This window comes from Rhodnius prolixus, unplaced genomic scaffold, assembly GCF_049639745.1.
Source record: "Rhodnius prolixus isolate KJV_2025 unplaced genomic scaffold, Rpr scaffold_7, whole genome shotgun sequence".
Lineage (NCBI taxonomy): Eukaryota > Metazoa > Arthropoda > Insecta > Hemiptera > Reduviidae > Rhodnius > Rhodnius prolixus.
This window is the reverse complement of record NW_027411582.1, coordinates 7,257,687-7,271,834: the sequence shown is the minus strand read 5'-3', so window position 1 is coordinate 7,271,834 and position 14,148 is coordinate 7,257,687. Positions and strand designations below refer to the sequence as shown.

Below are 14,148 nucleotides of genomic sequence, written 5' to 3'. Positions count from 1 at the left end.
AGAATTTTGCCACACAAAGAAAAGCTGCTACGAGCCATTTTCAATTTCACTTTAATCTCCTAGAACCCTAACACCGGAAGGGAAGTACAAAGGTGGATCAAAACAAATCCTAGCACCTGGACTTCATCTTAAACAAAACAAAAAATCCTTCCCACTATCAGCAGTATTTTCTAACAACAATCATTCAATTCCGATACCTAGGACTCCATCTAGACAGACCATTAATAAGGGAAATTCTCGTTATCATACTCGACTTAAACGAAGGATGTTCAAAAGACGTTTAGACAAAAGCTCCAAAACTTACATTGCATAACTAGATAGATAGATAGATAGATAGATTAAACTAGGGCGGCCTCAAGGCCCACGCCACCGCGAGCCCTTTGGATCTATTTGGGGCTCCCACCACTCTAGAGCTTGCCCTCCAGACCCGTCCTTTTGATCAGACTCAAAATGCTGGAGAGCGATTCTTGGGTAAAGCTCACAGGCCTTGGTTTTTCCTCCCCGAGAAGTAAAACATCCTTAGCCAGACAAGCCCCTCACGCTGACACAATACGTGCAGTGCCGTTTCCTCCTCCTCTTCCTGACGGAACCTGCAAAGGCTATCATCTGCCAGGCCCATGCGATGCATATATTGCATAGCTACAAAAAACTGTGTATATCCTAGCCTCCATATGTTCGACGTACGAACCCAGAACTTCGCGGGATGCCTAACAGAAAAAACATTCAATCCCTACAATCCAAAATCCTACATAGTCAATGCTCCCTTTTACGTACCTAGTCTCATTGGTTACCTGAATTTCTATCCCAAATTAGCTCCTCATTCTAAGCCCTTCCTTTTCAACTCACACTATTCCCACTAACCCGCTAAGACTTTTGAGGCTTCGTTGTCCGTACGACCATCTACACGCCAGACGACAGCTGTCCAGAGAGGCAGCTGCACTCCACTACGTTTCAATGTCTATCAACCCACACTATTCCCACTTTTCCCGTCAAGACTTTTGAGGCTACGTTGTCCGTACGACCATCTACACGTCTGTAAATAGCTGACCAAAGAGGCAAAGGCTCTCCAACTATGTTTTAATGTATATTACGTCTGTCATCTCTTGGTAGCCGCTGTTCACGAGTGCTTTCATACTTTCACGTCACATACAAGTCCATATTTACCTCATAAATTTCACGAAGTTTACTGGCTACTTTTCATGACTTCAAACATTTTTGTAACAGGTTCAAATTGATACACTCACCCGCCTCTGTTTTACAAAGTCAGGAAATCTCCAATAAGGTTGGCCATACGATTGTTTATTTAAAATAATTATTAATAAAATAATAATAATAAATGTAAAGCTTGTTTTTGAATAAAGATGAAAGAAAAAATAATCTGCATTTAAGGGGGACAAAGTTACGAACGGACAAAGAGGTATACGAGTATTTTGTCAGGAAATTTGGTGTACGTACAGAATTTGGTACATATCCGATCATACAAATATGATCAACAATTACAATTACTACAATAAAGGCCTACCTTGTAATGACTGCAGTTACACATCCCAAGATGGGGTCACTTTCTCTGCTCCACCACTGGACACTTGACACAGTTTAAAAAGTTATATATGCAACGCAAAAAAACGCATTATTACTAATTTATAACGGAATTTTGAATACCCGAATCATTTTTTTGTAGAAAAAACGCACTGGTTAAAAAATAGATCACATTTGTTTATAACCAAAATTAAAAAAAGGCACAACCGACTTTAACCCACTTCCGTTTTATTAACACTCCCGGAAAATGGTCCAAAATTGTTCAACCTGCACAAACAAACAAAAATAGTTTAATAAATGAAGTGGTAAACACTATATGTTTTTTTAATAATAAGATCAGCACCATTGTCGTCGACTCAGTGAACACCTGATGAAGCTGGGGGCTATATCATGATGGCACTAACAGTTTTTTTACACCAAACTCTTAACTGACTATGAAACCATTGTCCAAAGGAAGATTCAAACAACTGGGAAACTTGAAAAAGCACACATCCTCCCAGCGGGACTCAACTTAGAGCCTGGGATTTCCTCGGGACAATTAGGATTAGAGGTGGTTCTGTAGGGACTTGTCTGGTGCCAGGAAGAAGGCATTAAAAATTCGTACAGCTTTGCCACAATCTCTGGAAGAGTTTTTGTTAGGTTACCCATTAAATAATCATGTTACCACAATTAGTTACCCGTTAATTCATGTTTATTATGCCCAATCTCGTTTCTCTAACACTTATTGTTAAAGGTTAAAACCATATGGTGATTGCTAAAGCTAGTATTATAAATTCGCATATCTGTATTATAATATTCTCATTTGGTTATTTACTTCCCAACGTTTACATATGAATCCACATGATGATAAAATGGAAATCAATGTTTGTTTTAGCAAAATAGGAGCCCACGCCAATTTTGCATATAAACATATATTTATGTTGGCTTTGTATGTTTATTAATTAGACATTACAATCAAAATCTTGTTTGCATAATATTAAGAATATAATACATCGGTTTTATTTAATATTGTATATAATACTATAGTATACGGATTGTAATTATTGTTGAATACAGCTGATAAATATCGTGCTTAAAATTGGGGGGAAAAAGTAGTATACCTACGTTATTCAATTTTTATATCAACTAATTGGAATAATTTACAACTAGATAGCAGCAGGTGGGACTCGTATAATTGATTTTATTTTAATTGTTTTTTTAATTTAATAATGGAACTAGATAATTTCAGTTACAAATTGCCGACTATAATCTAAAGAATTCCCTTTTTAACTTCAAGATGAGAACTTTTTTTTTTGAATTGTGAAAAGCACGCAATGTGACTTTATCCATTACCAACAAAGTCCGACTTAAAAAAATAAGAAGCATACACGTTTCCTTATTTTTTTGGGCTGAATTTAGTTGGTTATTTCCCACTCGTAGAAATCGTAGAAGTGATGTTCAATGGGGATGATGGATTCAGCGTCTTTATCCTTTAGGTGAAATGAATCAAAATATCTGGAATTGAACATTAATCCCTACTATCAAATAATGAATAACTGGTGCTAGTATTTAGATAAAAGATAAGGCGATCTTGAGCTAATAGCGTCTGGGAACGTCCAGATATCTTGTTTTTCAAGAAAAAATCCTGCTTATTTTTGCTGGAAATATCTAGAGAACAAATAGGTTAGTGCATTCAAAGCTGTGTCGACTGATGCACTGTAAGTTCTGAGGGGCAGAACGACTGGGGGAAGAATGCTGAAGATTCCTTAGTCTTAGGTTATAGCTCCCCAAATTGGGTTCGAAACACGCGCGCACGGGCTAATCATTAATGATTTTTTTTTTTTTTTTATAACGGGTAGTTTACAACCTATGCGATCATATCCCCGACACCCAATAGCCAGCGCTCTCTATCTTCCCAGTCTCCCTCTCTCAATCCCTTCGCTGCCATCGCCTGTTCCACACCCTCCATCCACCGCTTCCTAGGTCGGCCCCGTTTCCTCCTTTCCTGTGGAGTGAAGCTGTGGATTCTCCTGGGCCAGCGATCTTCATCCATCCGCATTAGGTGGCCATACCATTTCAGTCTTTTGGTCTCTATTGTATAGAGAATGGTCTTTTCGACTTTGGCTTTCTCCCTAATTTCGGAGTTGGGAACTCGCTGGAGCCTGGATACACCAGAACTTCTCCTCCAAAAGTCCATTTCTAGGGCTAACAGGCTACCTTCAGCTCTTCTGGACAACGTCCAGTTTTCTGCTGCGTATGTGGCTACACTTTCCACAAATGAGTGGTAAATTTTCCTTTTTGTTTTTATTCCTATTTCCTTGCTCCAGAGGGTCGCGTTTAATGCATTCATAATTTTCTTGCCATTATTTACTTTGTGTTCAATGTCTGTCTCACTTGTTCCTGTAGATGACAGCCAGTACCCAAGATATTTAAATTCCTTACTTGGGTATAGCATCCAGCCGTCTATCTCTACCGGAACGGGAGGAGCATTGAACACCTTGTATTCAGTTTTCTTTTTGCTAACGCTTAGTCCCCATCTGGAATACTCGGCTATTACCATTAGTGATAAAACAGTAAAATAAAATTTAAATCAATAGGATGAAAAAAATAACTACCAGTTTTCAGTAATGATATTCATTTATTATGCCGCGAGCTTTCGGCCTTGAGGACTAGGTGTTCTTCAGGGCTAATTTACAATCATTAAAGGGGTTGGTGTGATCTTCTGTTAAGAGTCCATGAACAGACAAGACAGAAGACCCACCAACTCTTTAATGATGTAAAAATATTACATTGTAAATTAGCCCTGAAGAACACCTAGTCCTCAAGGCCGAAAGCTCGCGGCATAATAAATGAATATCATGACTGAAATGGCAGTTATTTTTTCATCCTATTGAGACTATGAATCAGTCACCGAAAATAATGAACAGTAAAATATAAAAATCTATATTTTTCCTGCAGCTACTTCTCAACTAATGAATATTATTAATAAGATATTATTTCGATATAATACACTTTCTCCCAATTATTACTTAGTACAAGTTTGTAAGTATTGAATATCAAGATTTTTGATAAGTAGATCGTGACAGATTTTTCATAGAAAAAGACGTTCGTATGTGTATAAGTTGAAGATACATAGGAGAGGCAGGCAGTTTCCGTGGAGTTTCGATGCACTAGCTCAGAGAACTGCAGCAGAATAAGAATTACTGAGTACAAATCGTAAAGATTAACCATTGAATTAACTAAATGTATGACTGTATAATTTTATCCATTACGTAGTTCGCGCGTTCTTTTTATCACCTGATTGATTTCTGACTTTTCAATTGATTGTACAGTTTGATATAGAGAATCTAACTTTAATTGAGTTTCTGTATCTGAGAAAAGAGCCCCAACACAACAAATTGTATTAGAAAGCTCAATAACGGAATTGAGATGTTTAAAGAACCAAGGGATCCAAAGTTTTAGGAGCTACTAAACTTAGCTTAGAAATGCATTAAGACATAGTACGGGACTTCCGTTTAAATCATCATGACAAACTACACTTTCTAATCGTAATTCTTGTTACAATAATTTTGCCCTTCTCACTTTTGAAGGGTTCACAACCTTTCTTGAGGAAAATTTCTAATATTTCCCATGGTAAATTCTTGTTTTATGAAAAAACTTAAAGGGAAGCGGAAACTTGTTTTCTAGTAAACACTTTAGATGCCTTTAAACTAAACTTTAGGCTTAGAAATTTTCACAATTTAGTACTAGCTTTTAGTCTTTAGTAAAAGGGGCAAACTTCTTACAATTTCCACGTCGGGAAACTCTTATCCAGATGTTCTATGAAATATTGGTTCAATCAACTTCCGGAAAAAAGGAAACTGTAATTTTGTTGTTCTTATTTCATTAATAATTTAAACAAAATTAATGGCATCTCAATATTTAAATACAACAGCTGAGAGTATACTCGTAATAATAGGAATACTGAAAAGCGTATTCAGTTTAGAAATAATTACAAAGATTGCTTAGCAGAATGTTGCACAGCTGGTCTCTGTTCTCTGCAGTTTAGTTCTTTATTAACGTAGGAAACGTCAGTTGTGTGCACTTCCGTGCATTTTTAGCACGCTCGTGTTAACCGGCTTCTTTGTCTTTTATTTCTAAAGGGCGCTTTTTCAATAAATCATATTTTCTAACAGGTGTTGGCGTATAGAATTTTTAGTAAATTTAATTTTTTGTTTGGCATGCTTTAATTGTTTTGTCGTTTTAAGCGGAAATTGAAAAGTGGAACAGTTGCACCAACTAAATGTGTTACACGATTACCAAAAATATCCCGGATTATTTGTGTGGAAAAGCCACCCATCCAGTGGTGTCCACTCCGTTATCCTGAACATATACTACACTACTCTCGCGAACTCCTTTGAGGATTACCTGGTATTGCGGAAGAAGGTAGGTGTTCGATTAATCGATTAGGATGAGCTGCTGTAGAGGAATGAAGTTTTACAGGACCACTTTCCGTATTTGTGTATTTCCGTTTAAAATTTGACAGGTTCGAATTACTTCCTCTTACGTAGGACACTAATTTTTTTAACAGGTAGTCCTCGGGTTACGACTCCCATTTACAGTACAGTACTGTACAGTATGTACTATGAAAAGCCCGCGAACTACTGTACGTGTTTTGGTGTACAGTACTGTACAGGAGCATGAAAAGCCCGCGAACTACTGTACGTGATTTGGTGTGCAGCGGCCACGGGACCGAGGAAGACGGCGTCACCAGCATCCCAGTACGCCATTAACATCATTGTCACTTTTTGCCCTTCATTATGACTCCCAAACGTAAGGCAGTCTCTTCTGAGGGCCTTCATTATTAAACATACTGTACAGTATTTTATATGTGTTTTTTGATAATTATGTAGGGTAATGTGTTAGGATAGGCTAAGTGCTTACAGTACTGTACTGTTATTATGGTAATACAATACTGTACTGTACGAGGGTCGTTTGAAAAGTTCGTGCAAAGGCAGAGAGATAGCACTACTGGCGCGTATCGAGGTTATGTTTAGTTAGTAGCATCTCTTGGAAGAACACCCACCAAGTTTCAGCCAGATCGGTCTATTTCTTTGTGTTTGGCATTCGTTTGAATCGAGGAAGTCGAGTGATTTTCAAAAAATGGACGAAAAAGAATTTCGTGTGTTGATTAAACACTACTTTATGAAAGGCAAAACGCCTCAGGAGACTAAAGAGAAGCTTGATAAACATTATGGTGACTCGGCACCTTCGATTAGAACAGTTTATAAGTGGTTTCAAAATTTTCGGAGTGGCCATATGGGCACAAGTGACGCTGAACGTTCTGGACGCCCTGTTGAGGTTACTACTCCAGAAATCATTGATAAAATCCATGATATGGTGATGGATGACAGAAGAGTGAAGGTGCGTGAGATTGCTAGTGCTGTGGGCATCTCGAATGAACGGGTACATAATATTTTGCATCAACATTTGGACATGACAAAGCTATCCGCAAGATGGGTGCCGCGATTGCTCACGCTTGACCAAACACGAAATCGTGTGAAGTGTTGCAAGGACGGTTTGCAGCTGTTCCAGAAGAATTTGCAGGACTTTAAGTGTCGTTTCGTCACTGTGGATGAAACATGGATACATCACTACACTTCTGAGACCAAAGAACAATCTAAACAATGTGTTACCAAGGGGGAATCTGCGCCAAAAAAGGCGAAGACCGTTCCTTCGGCCGGAAAGATTATGGCGACTGTCTTTTGGGATTCGCATGGAATAATCCTCATCGACTATCTGGAAAATGGTAAAACTATTACAGGTGCATATTATTCATCGTTATTGGACCGTTTGAAAACCGAGCTGCAAGGAAAACGCCCACGATTGGCCCACAAAAAAGTCCTTTTCCATCACGACAACGCACCAGCTCACACCTCAGCAGTTGTGGTCGCAAAATTAATGAAAATAGGGTTCCAACTCGTTTCACATCCCCCCTATTCTCCAGACTTGGCTCCCTCGGACTACTATTTGTTCCCCAATATGAAGAAATGGCTGGCGGGAAAAAGATTTTATTCAAACGAGGAGGTGATTGCAGAAACGAATGGCTATTTTTCAGACTTGGACAAATCCTATTATTCGGAAGGGATCAACAAACTAGAGCAGCGTTGGACGAAGTGTATAAGCCTAAAAGGAGACTATGTTGAAAAATAAAAAAGGTTTACCCCAAAAAATTAAGTAGTTTTTATTTTTGCACGGACTTTTCAAACGACCCTCGTGTATGGTTCAGTTTACGTATGTTCCGACTTACGTCGAAAAAACTGTTTACGACGCCCCGTAGGAACGCATCAACGTCGTAAGTCGAGGACTACCTGTATTATTAAATTGATTAAACAATAGCTATTTACAATGAAGTTCCCTTGAGATTAAATAACCTAAACAAAAGTGTACAAAATGGAAGTAAAAGTTAACCTATTTTAGTTTATAATTAAAGTTAAGTAATCAACTCTGTGTTGCATTATATATGCATATAAGTGCATCAAGATATCTCTTACAGTAAAGGAGAATCATATTTGTGCTACGAGGCGGTGTGTGTTTTTACGTTCACCACCGATCCACCCTAGAAATCCTAGACTCGACTCTACCTATCGTCTTACCACGTTTAATAAGAAAACTTTTCCATACACACGTCCTAAGGAAAACCATTCTCCGGATCTCCACAGCAGTCAGTCCGGGATATTCACTATGGTAATTTTCCCCAAAAACTTGTCACAATAACGGAAACTATTATTTTCTTCCTCCCCCCCCGCTATTTTGTAAACTTTGCGGGCTGGCTATCATCAACATAAAGGTCCTAACCTTTGTGACAACAAGCTGCTGATAACAATTATGGGTCTCCCGTGGGAGGGTGTGGAGTGGGAATGATTAATAACCATTGTGGACTTTGGACAAAATAATTACAGCCAATGGGTGGTTGTTTCACAGAAATTTTAATTAGTGCTATTGTTACTAATGTACTGCGTCTGTTTTTGTTTCATTAAAAGCGATCTGAACGTTGTTTGTGCAGCATAATTCAAAATACAGATTATTAAAGAATACTTCAAATCTGATATTTCGCCTCAATAAGTGAACTGGAAAATTACTTGCTCAAAATTATGTTAACCAAAAAAAGTATAACCCTCTTTACAAAAAAGAAAAATCTTTCAATTCAACTGATTCGGCGACAGAAAGATTTTGGACCCAGAAGAATCACTTCACCGAGTTTAAATTTTCTTTAATCTCCACACGCACACACATCTATAACTTCTCTCTGAAACGTTTCCACCCCTCCACCTCTCCCAAAATCAACGTAAGACTAATCTTGGTGTAGTAATAATAATAATAATAATAATAATAATGTATTTATTATTAATCAATTACAAAAGCTACTATTTACAAATAAACGGATTTATACAAAGCATGGACAATAGTCCATCTGCTGAGTTGCGTCGTAATAGTTCTTTAATTTTCATACATATATGTATATATTTATAACAAAATAATAATCACTCTTGATATAAACAGAAAAATAAAACCAAAACTAAATAGAAAATAAGCAGTAATACTTCCAGATTCTTTAAAATATATAAAACAAATAAAATTATATTATATTTTTAGTTATTTTAATGGTAATTAAGTATTATAATTTTCAATTAAAAAACTCCTGTATTTCCAAGCATTAACGTGGTAATTATATAAAGCTGCCCAATTCTGACCATTCAAATAGCTGATACATTCTTCTTTAGACAAATATTTCTTACCGAACCACCTTACCCTGAACTCACCCAACACCGGGCATACTGCTAAATAGTGGAAAGTATTTTCTATGGCCTTACAATTACACATTGTACATAACTGAATCTCCTCTCTCCGTGTTATATTGTAATTTAAATTTAACAATTGACCTCTTAACTTTATTATTGTTTTCATAAAATTGAAATTAACATCGTCAGAAATATAATGATTATTACCTAAACTTAAATTTAATTCACTATACAAACGGTGATACTGGGAGTTTTGAGCTTTTACGATTAAATTGTTCTTAAAATCATTTCTAATATTCCCCAGTAAACCTTCAAAACATTGTTTAGTCTCATTAATGAAATAGTAGCTGTTTTCCCAGCTATACTTTTCACAAATTGCTAGAAATTCCTTATACCAAAATAGTTTTTTACTGATTATTTCCCTTGCCAAAATTTTTGGGATTCTATTATTAGGCAGAAGCAACACTTTTTGAATATATTTCAAATGCAGTTGGAGAGTAGATATGAAGGGCGGGTCAATTCCAGTCTCCAAATATATTACATAATTTGGTGTTGACCTATAAAGTGAGAAGAGCTTTTTTATAAAAAAGGTAAACAATTTTTCTGTTGCCTCTATACGCAAAAACCCCCACACTTGCGCATCTTGGTGTAGTAAATGTAAAGCTTTACACAATTCTTATTTTTTCTTTTTTTTTAAAGTATAGTCTGAATCAGAGACTCCCAAACACTGTTTAGTCACCAATAAGAACTTAAGACATTATCTCTTTTATTCTATCCGTTGCAGTATCCGCCATGTTTATTGTATCCTAGACCTGTTTCGGATTTTCATCCATTGTCAGTGGTTGATTAACCAATTTGGTGTAGAAATTTCTACTTCACTTATTTTCTTTCATTATTCTTTCTGCTTATAACCAGGAGGTAACATTGTTTAATTTGAATTTATGTATCGTTTTTTTTAATGAACGTAAAAATATTATATACAGGATTCAGGCGCCAAGGTAGCCGAGCGGTTAAGAGGCTAGACCCGCAAAGCTAAGATATATTGTTGGTTTAGTGGGTTCGATTCCCTATTTCTAGGTCTCGGATTTTATTTAATGGTAAATATGAGAAATTTATAGTTTATAGTATGTTTGTCAGCCGCCTTCGTCCTAATTGGTAGTTGGACGTAAAGCCCGCCTGAAAAAATAGGCGATTACTTTACTTTATATTAAGGATTCAAATTGGCGAGGAATCAGTTTTCTGTAACTCAACCAACCCGTATAGCCACGCCCTGAAGAAGGCAATATATTTGCCCGAAACGTTGGCAAAAAGACGAGTTGTTTGTTTTTTATTTGACCGATTCCTCGCTAAATTGAATCCTAAATATTGTTTAATATTTAAAATAAAAATGCTTAACTGGTATTAAGTAAAAATATCAGTCCATCGTGAGTTAAAGTTAAATAAAGCAGTTAACGCTGAATAAATTCGCGCCCCCTTCATATAAAATACAGTTCTAAAACATGCACCAAATACATAATCCTTAACAAGTACTAGGTTTCATTAATGGTTGTTTCATCATTTTGACAAAATGTGGTTCAATTCATTAACATTTTGAGTATTAAATAATACATATAAACACCATGTAACCTCTCTCATTCAGTCAGCCAGTATAGTGTGAGACGGAAACAGAAATGAAGAACGAAAACTCTACAGCCAAACTGATGAATCTAACTCTGCTGATGATAGAAAAATAGATACCTGGATGCTGCAACACAGATAAAATCAAAGATACGAGACAGCACTAAGGCCAGCCTAACCACATTTTCAGCATGAGTAAGACTTAACTTAAAACAAATCGACCACTGTTCTAGAGTTGTTCATGTTGTTCAACAACATTTGGCGGCATGCTAACTAGGCTTTTTGCAGCTACTTGATTTTGGTTCAGATAACAATTTTGTTCCTCTCCCCCCACACATACCCAGAAATCACATAAATTTTGTTCTCCCTATTTTGTAACATTAGCTGCCACAAATCATTTTCATTATTTATGGGAACAGAACTCATTAAATGGTACAAAAATCTGAGACATCAGGGATTCTCAACTTACGACGACTTCCAAGATGGACGTTTAAAAAAAAACAAAAAACAAACAGCGGATCTTACTACAGACTCACATACTTAATTTATTACGTCTGTGAAATAGACCAGACCAATAGATAGACCAAGTATTTTTTTCTAAAATAACATGTAGTACTCTCTTGAAGTACTTAAACTACATAAAAGAGATTGGTCGGTAAAGAAAGAAAAAAATTGTCTTACTTCACAAGTTCAGAAAAAAAAAAAAACTTCGACACATTACTAACAAGGGTTTACAAGGAGATAAAGTTGGGTTTTGAACAGAGAGGGAGAGAGATAGAGATAGGGAATGTTGAGAAGGAAAAGAATAGAAGGATAGAAAGATTCCAGACTTAAAGGGAGCTGAACTGCTCCAATTTTCCTTTTACTAGACCAATTTAGTTGTATTCTTTTTTTTTTTTATATTACTTAAGTTCTTTTCTTGTTCCCTACTTTTCCACACGACATTGAGGAATAAAAGATTCTGGGCTAAGGAGTAGGAGGAACAAAAAAAAAAAAAAGGAGAGAGTTCCTTTTAGAGTGTGAGGAGAAGACACTAGTCTAGGGATAGACCTAGAATGGGGACTGTACAAGGTGTTACGTTACAGAAATGGTGTAATGGAGCGGAAATACTTCAGTTCTTCAGAACAAAACTGCAGTGGCTGAGTTGCATTTACAATTTTTTAAGCCATTGCACTTTGTCCTTAAAACTTTACCTGGCATTATACACACAAAAAAAGATAAAAGTAGGTCCTTTTTTGCTTTTTCTTTAACAGAAAACTGATAATTCTTTCCCCACTACTAATCTATTTGGCATTCCATCTTATCTTGTTTTGTCTTGATAAACAAAAACATACAAAAAAAAATTATCATAATAACCTGATGAAAAAATAATTGCCATTTCAGTCGAGTAATAGACCGATCACACTCAGTCCATGAACAGACATGACAGAAGACACACCAACCCTGAACACTTTTTAAACTAGATAAATAATTTTTGTAAATTTCGTTTTTATTATACATATTCATTTTAATAGAATCATTGTTAACTAATTGTAAATATGTTCCACAGCCCTGAAGATGACCTAGTCCCTAAGGTCGAAAGTTCGGCAAAATAAATTTTAAGCTCGACTGAAATGGCAATTATTTTTTCATCAGGTTATTATGATAATTTTTTTTTGTATGTTTTTGTTTATCAAGACAAAACAAGATAAGATGGAATGCCAAATAGATTAGTAGTGGGGAAAGAATTATCAGTTTTCTGTTAAACTATAAATCAGTCACCAAAAAGAATGAACAACATAATAACCTGAGTTAGTTACAATTTGTAAGTACAGTACAACCTCGATTAACCGGGCTGACTTCCCGGCTATACCCACTCCGGAAAACTGAAATCCCGGTTATACCGCATACACAGTATTACATAGTACATTTGTACCTATGAATGTACATATGTATACAAGTATGTATGTATTGCGTAAGTGAAATAGAAATTCGACCGAAAGGGGGCAAACGAAAGATGTTTTCTGTAGGCCGGAACTGATTAACACTGAAGACTAGCTTGAGATTAGGCTGCTCCTCTGGGAAGATTAAAATAATGCCGGTAATTATCCACTAAAAATATTACATATAACCGTGAAGTTGAAAAAATCAACCATTTACGACACGTAAATCCCATACGGTCTTTTGTAAGACAATGGTAAATCCCAAGAAATTCAGTACTAATTGCACCATATTTTGGGTTTTTACATACATAATGACCCTTCAAGAAAATCAGGTATAAAAGAGTTGCTGTCACGCCTACTTTTTATGTTACATCGGAAGACAAAATATTTTCCTAAACCCTAAATAGTTACAATAACTAAATTAGGGAAATAGCTAATGAAATTTTTAGACTAAGAGAATATAGCTAAACGGTATAAAAAAAATTGTCACCAATAAATGGGTTGTTACGACAATAAGCAGGCTGAGAGCGAACCACGCGGTGTGTAGATCGTATCTTCACCAGGATCAACAAAAAGGTCCTCTCTCCTCTCTGCGTAGATTGCAATGTGGAGGAGAATTTTTAGGACATATAATAATGATATTTCCACGTTATGTATAGTAGAAAGGAAACGAATGTTTGACGACTTATGCAGGTGTTTAGATGCAACATTTCGCTGTGAAGACATAATATTCTCCAGCAACATCTATGTGCTTAAATCTGTAGCAGAGCTAGCAAAGAAATATGGAATGTATTTAAAAGTTATAGCCGATTAGAATGAATGGAAGAAAATGATTAGAGAAGGATTACGGTGATTTTAATTTTTGGTTAAGCTATAAGGATGGCTGGAATATATAGTACTGATCCACCCATTCGTTTTAAGTTTGTATGTAAATAGTTTGTATATAGTAGTAGAGGGATGAATGTATGAAGCGAATGTATTTATAAGTAAGAATGGAGAGTGAGTGATATTCTAGTGATAAGCACTTATACGATGCTGGCTGTAACTTTGATGCCCTCATACACACGGATTCATTGAAACAAAAAAGAAACATGAAACACCTACGTGTTCAGGTGACTTTAATCGTGTACTTCCGGTTCAAACAAAAATCAAATCAAAGTTGTGCACGATTGCAGTAAAGTCCCAAAGAAAAAAAATAGCAGAGAACCAAAAAAGTTTTGATCTTTTTCGTCTAATTAATATTAATGATTTATTAAACAGTTGAAACATCATTTTAATTTTTTTTTTTTTGTAAATTAATTTATGCCATT

At 36.0% G+C, this 14,148-nt stretch overlaps 2 protein-coding genes across 6 annotated transcripts in view; one reads left to right on the top strand and one right to left on the bottom strand.

The window, feature by feature from the left end:
• The window catches only part of LOC141446851 (rho guanine nucleotide exchange factor 10-like), a 518,303-nt gene that overhangs the window by 142,961 nt on the left and 361,194 nt on the right, over positions 1-14,148 (top strand). The window lies entirely within an intron of this gene.
• LOC141446581 (uncharacterized) lies at positions 3,386-4,078 on the bottom strand. The gene has a single exon (XM_074113122.1). It carries the CDS (start codon positions 4,076-4,078, stop codon positions 3,386-3,388), a length of 693 nt encoding a protein of 230 aa, XP_073969223.1.

Excerpts from the sequence above, each read along its gene's own strand:
- LOC141446581 (XM_074113122.1), bottom strand. The coding sequence starts at position 4,078 with ATGGTAATAGCCGAGTATTCCAGATGGGGACTAAGCGTTAGCAAAAAG.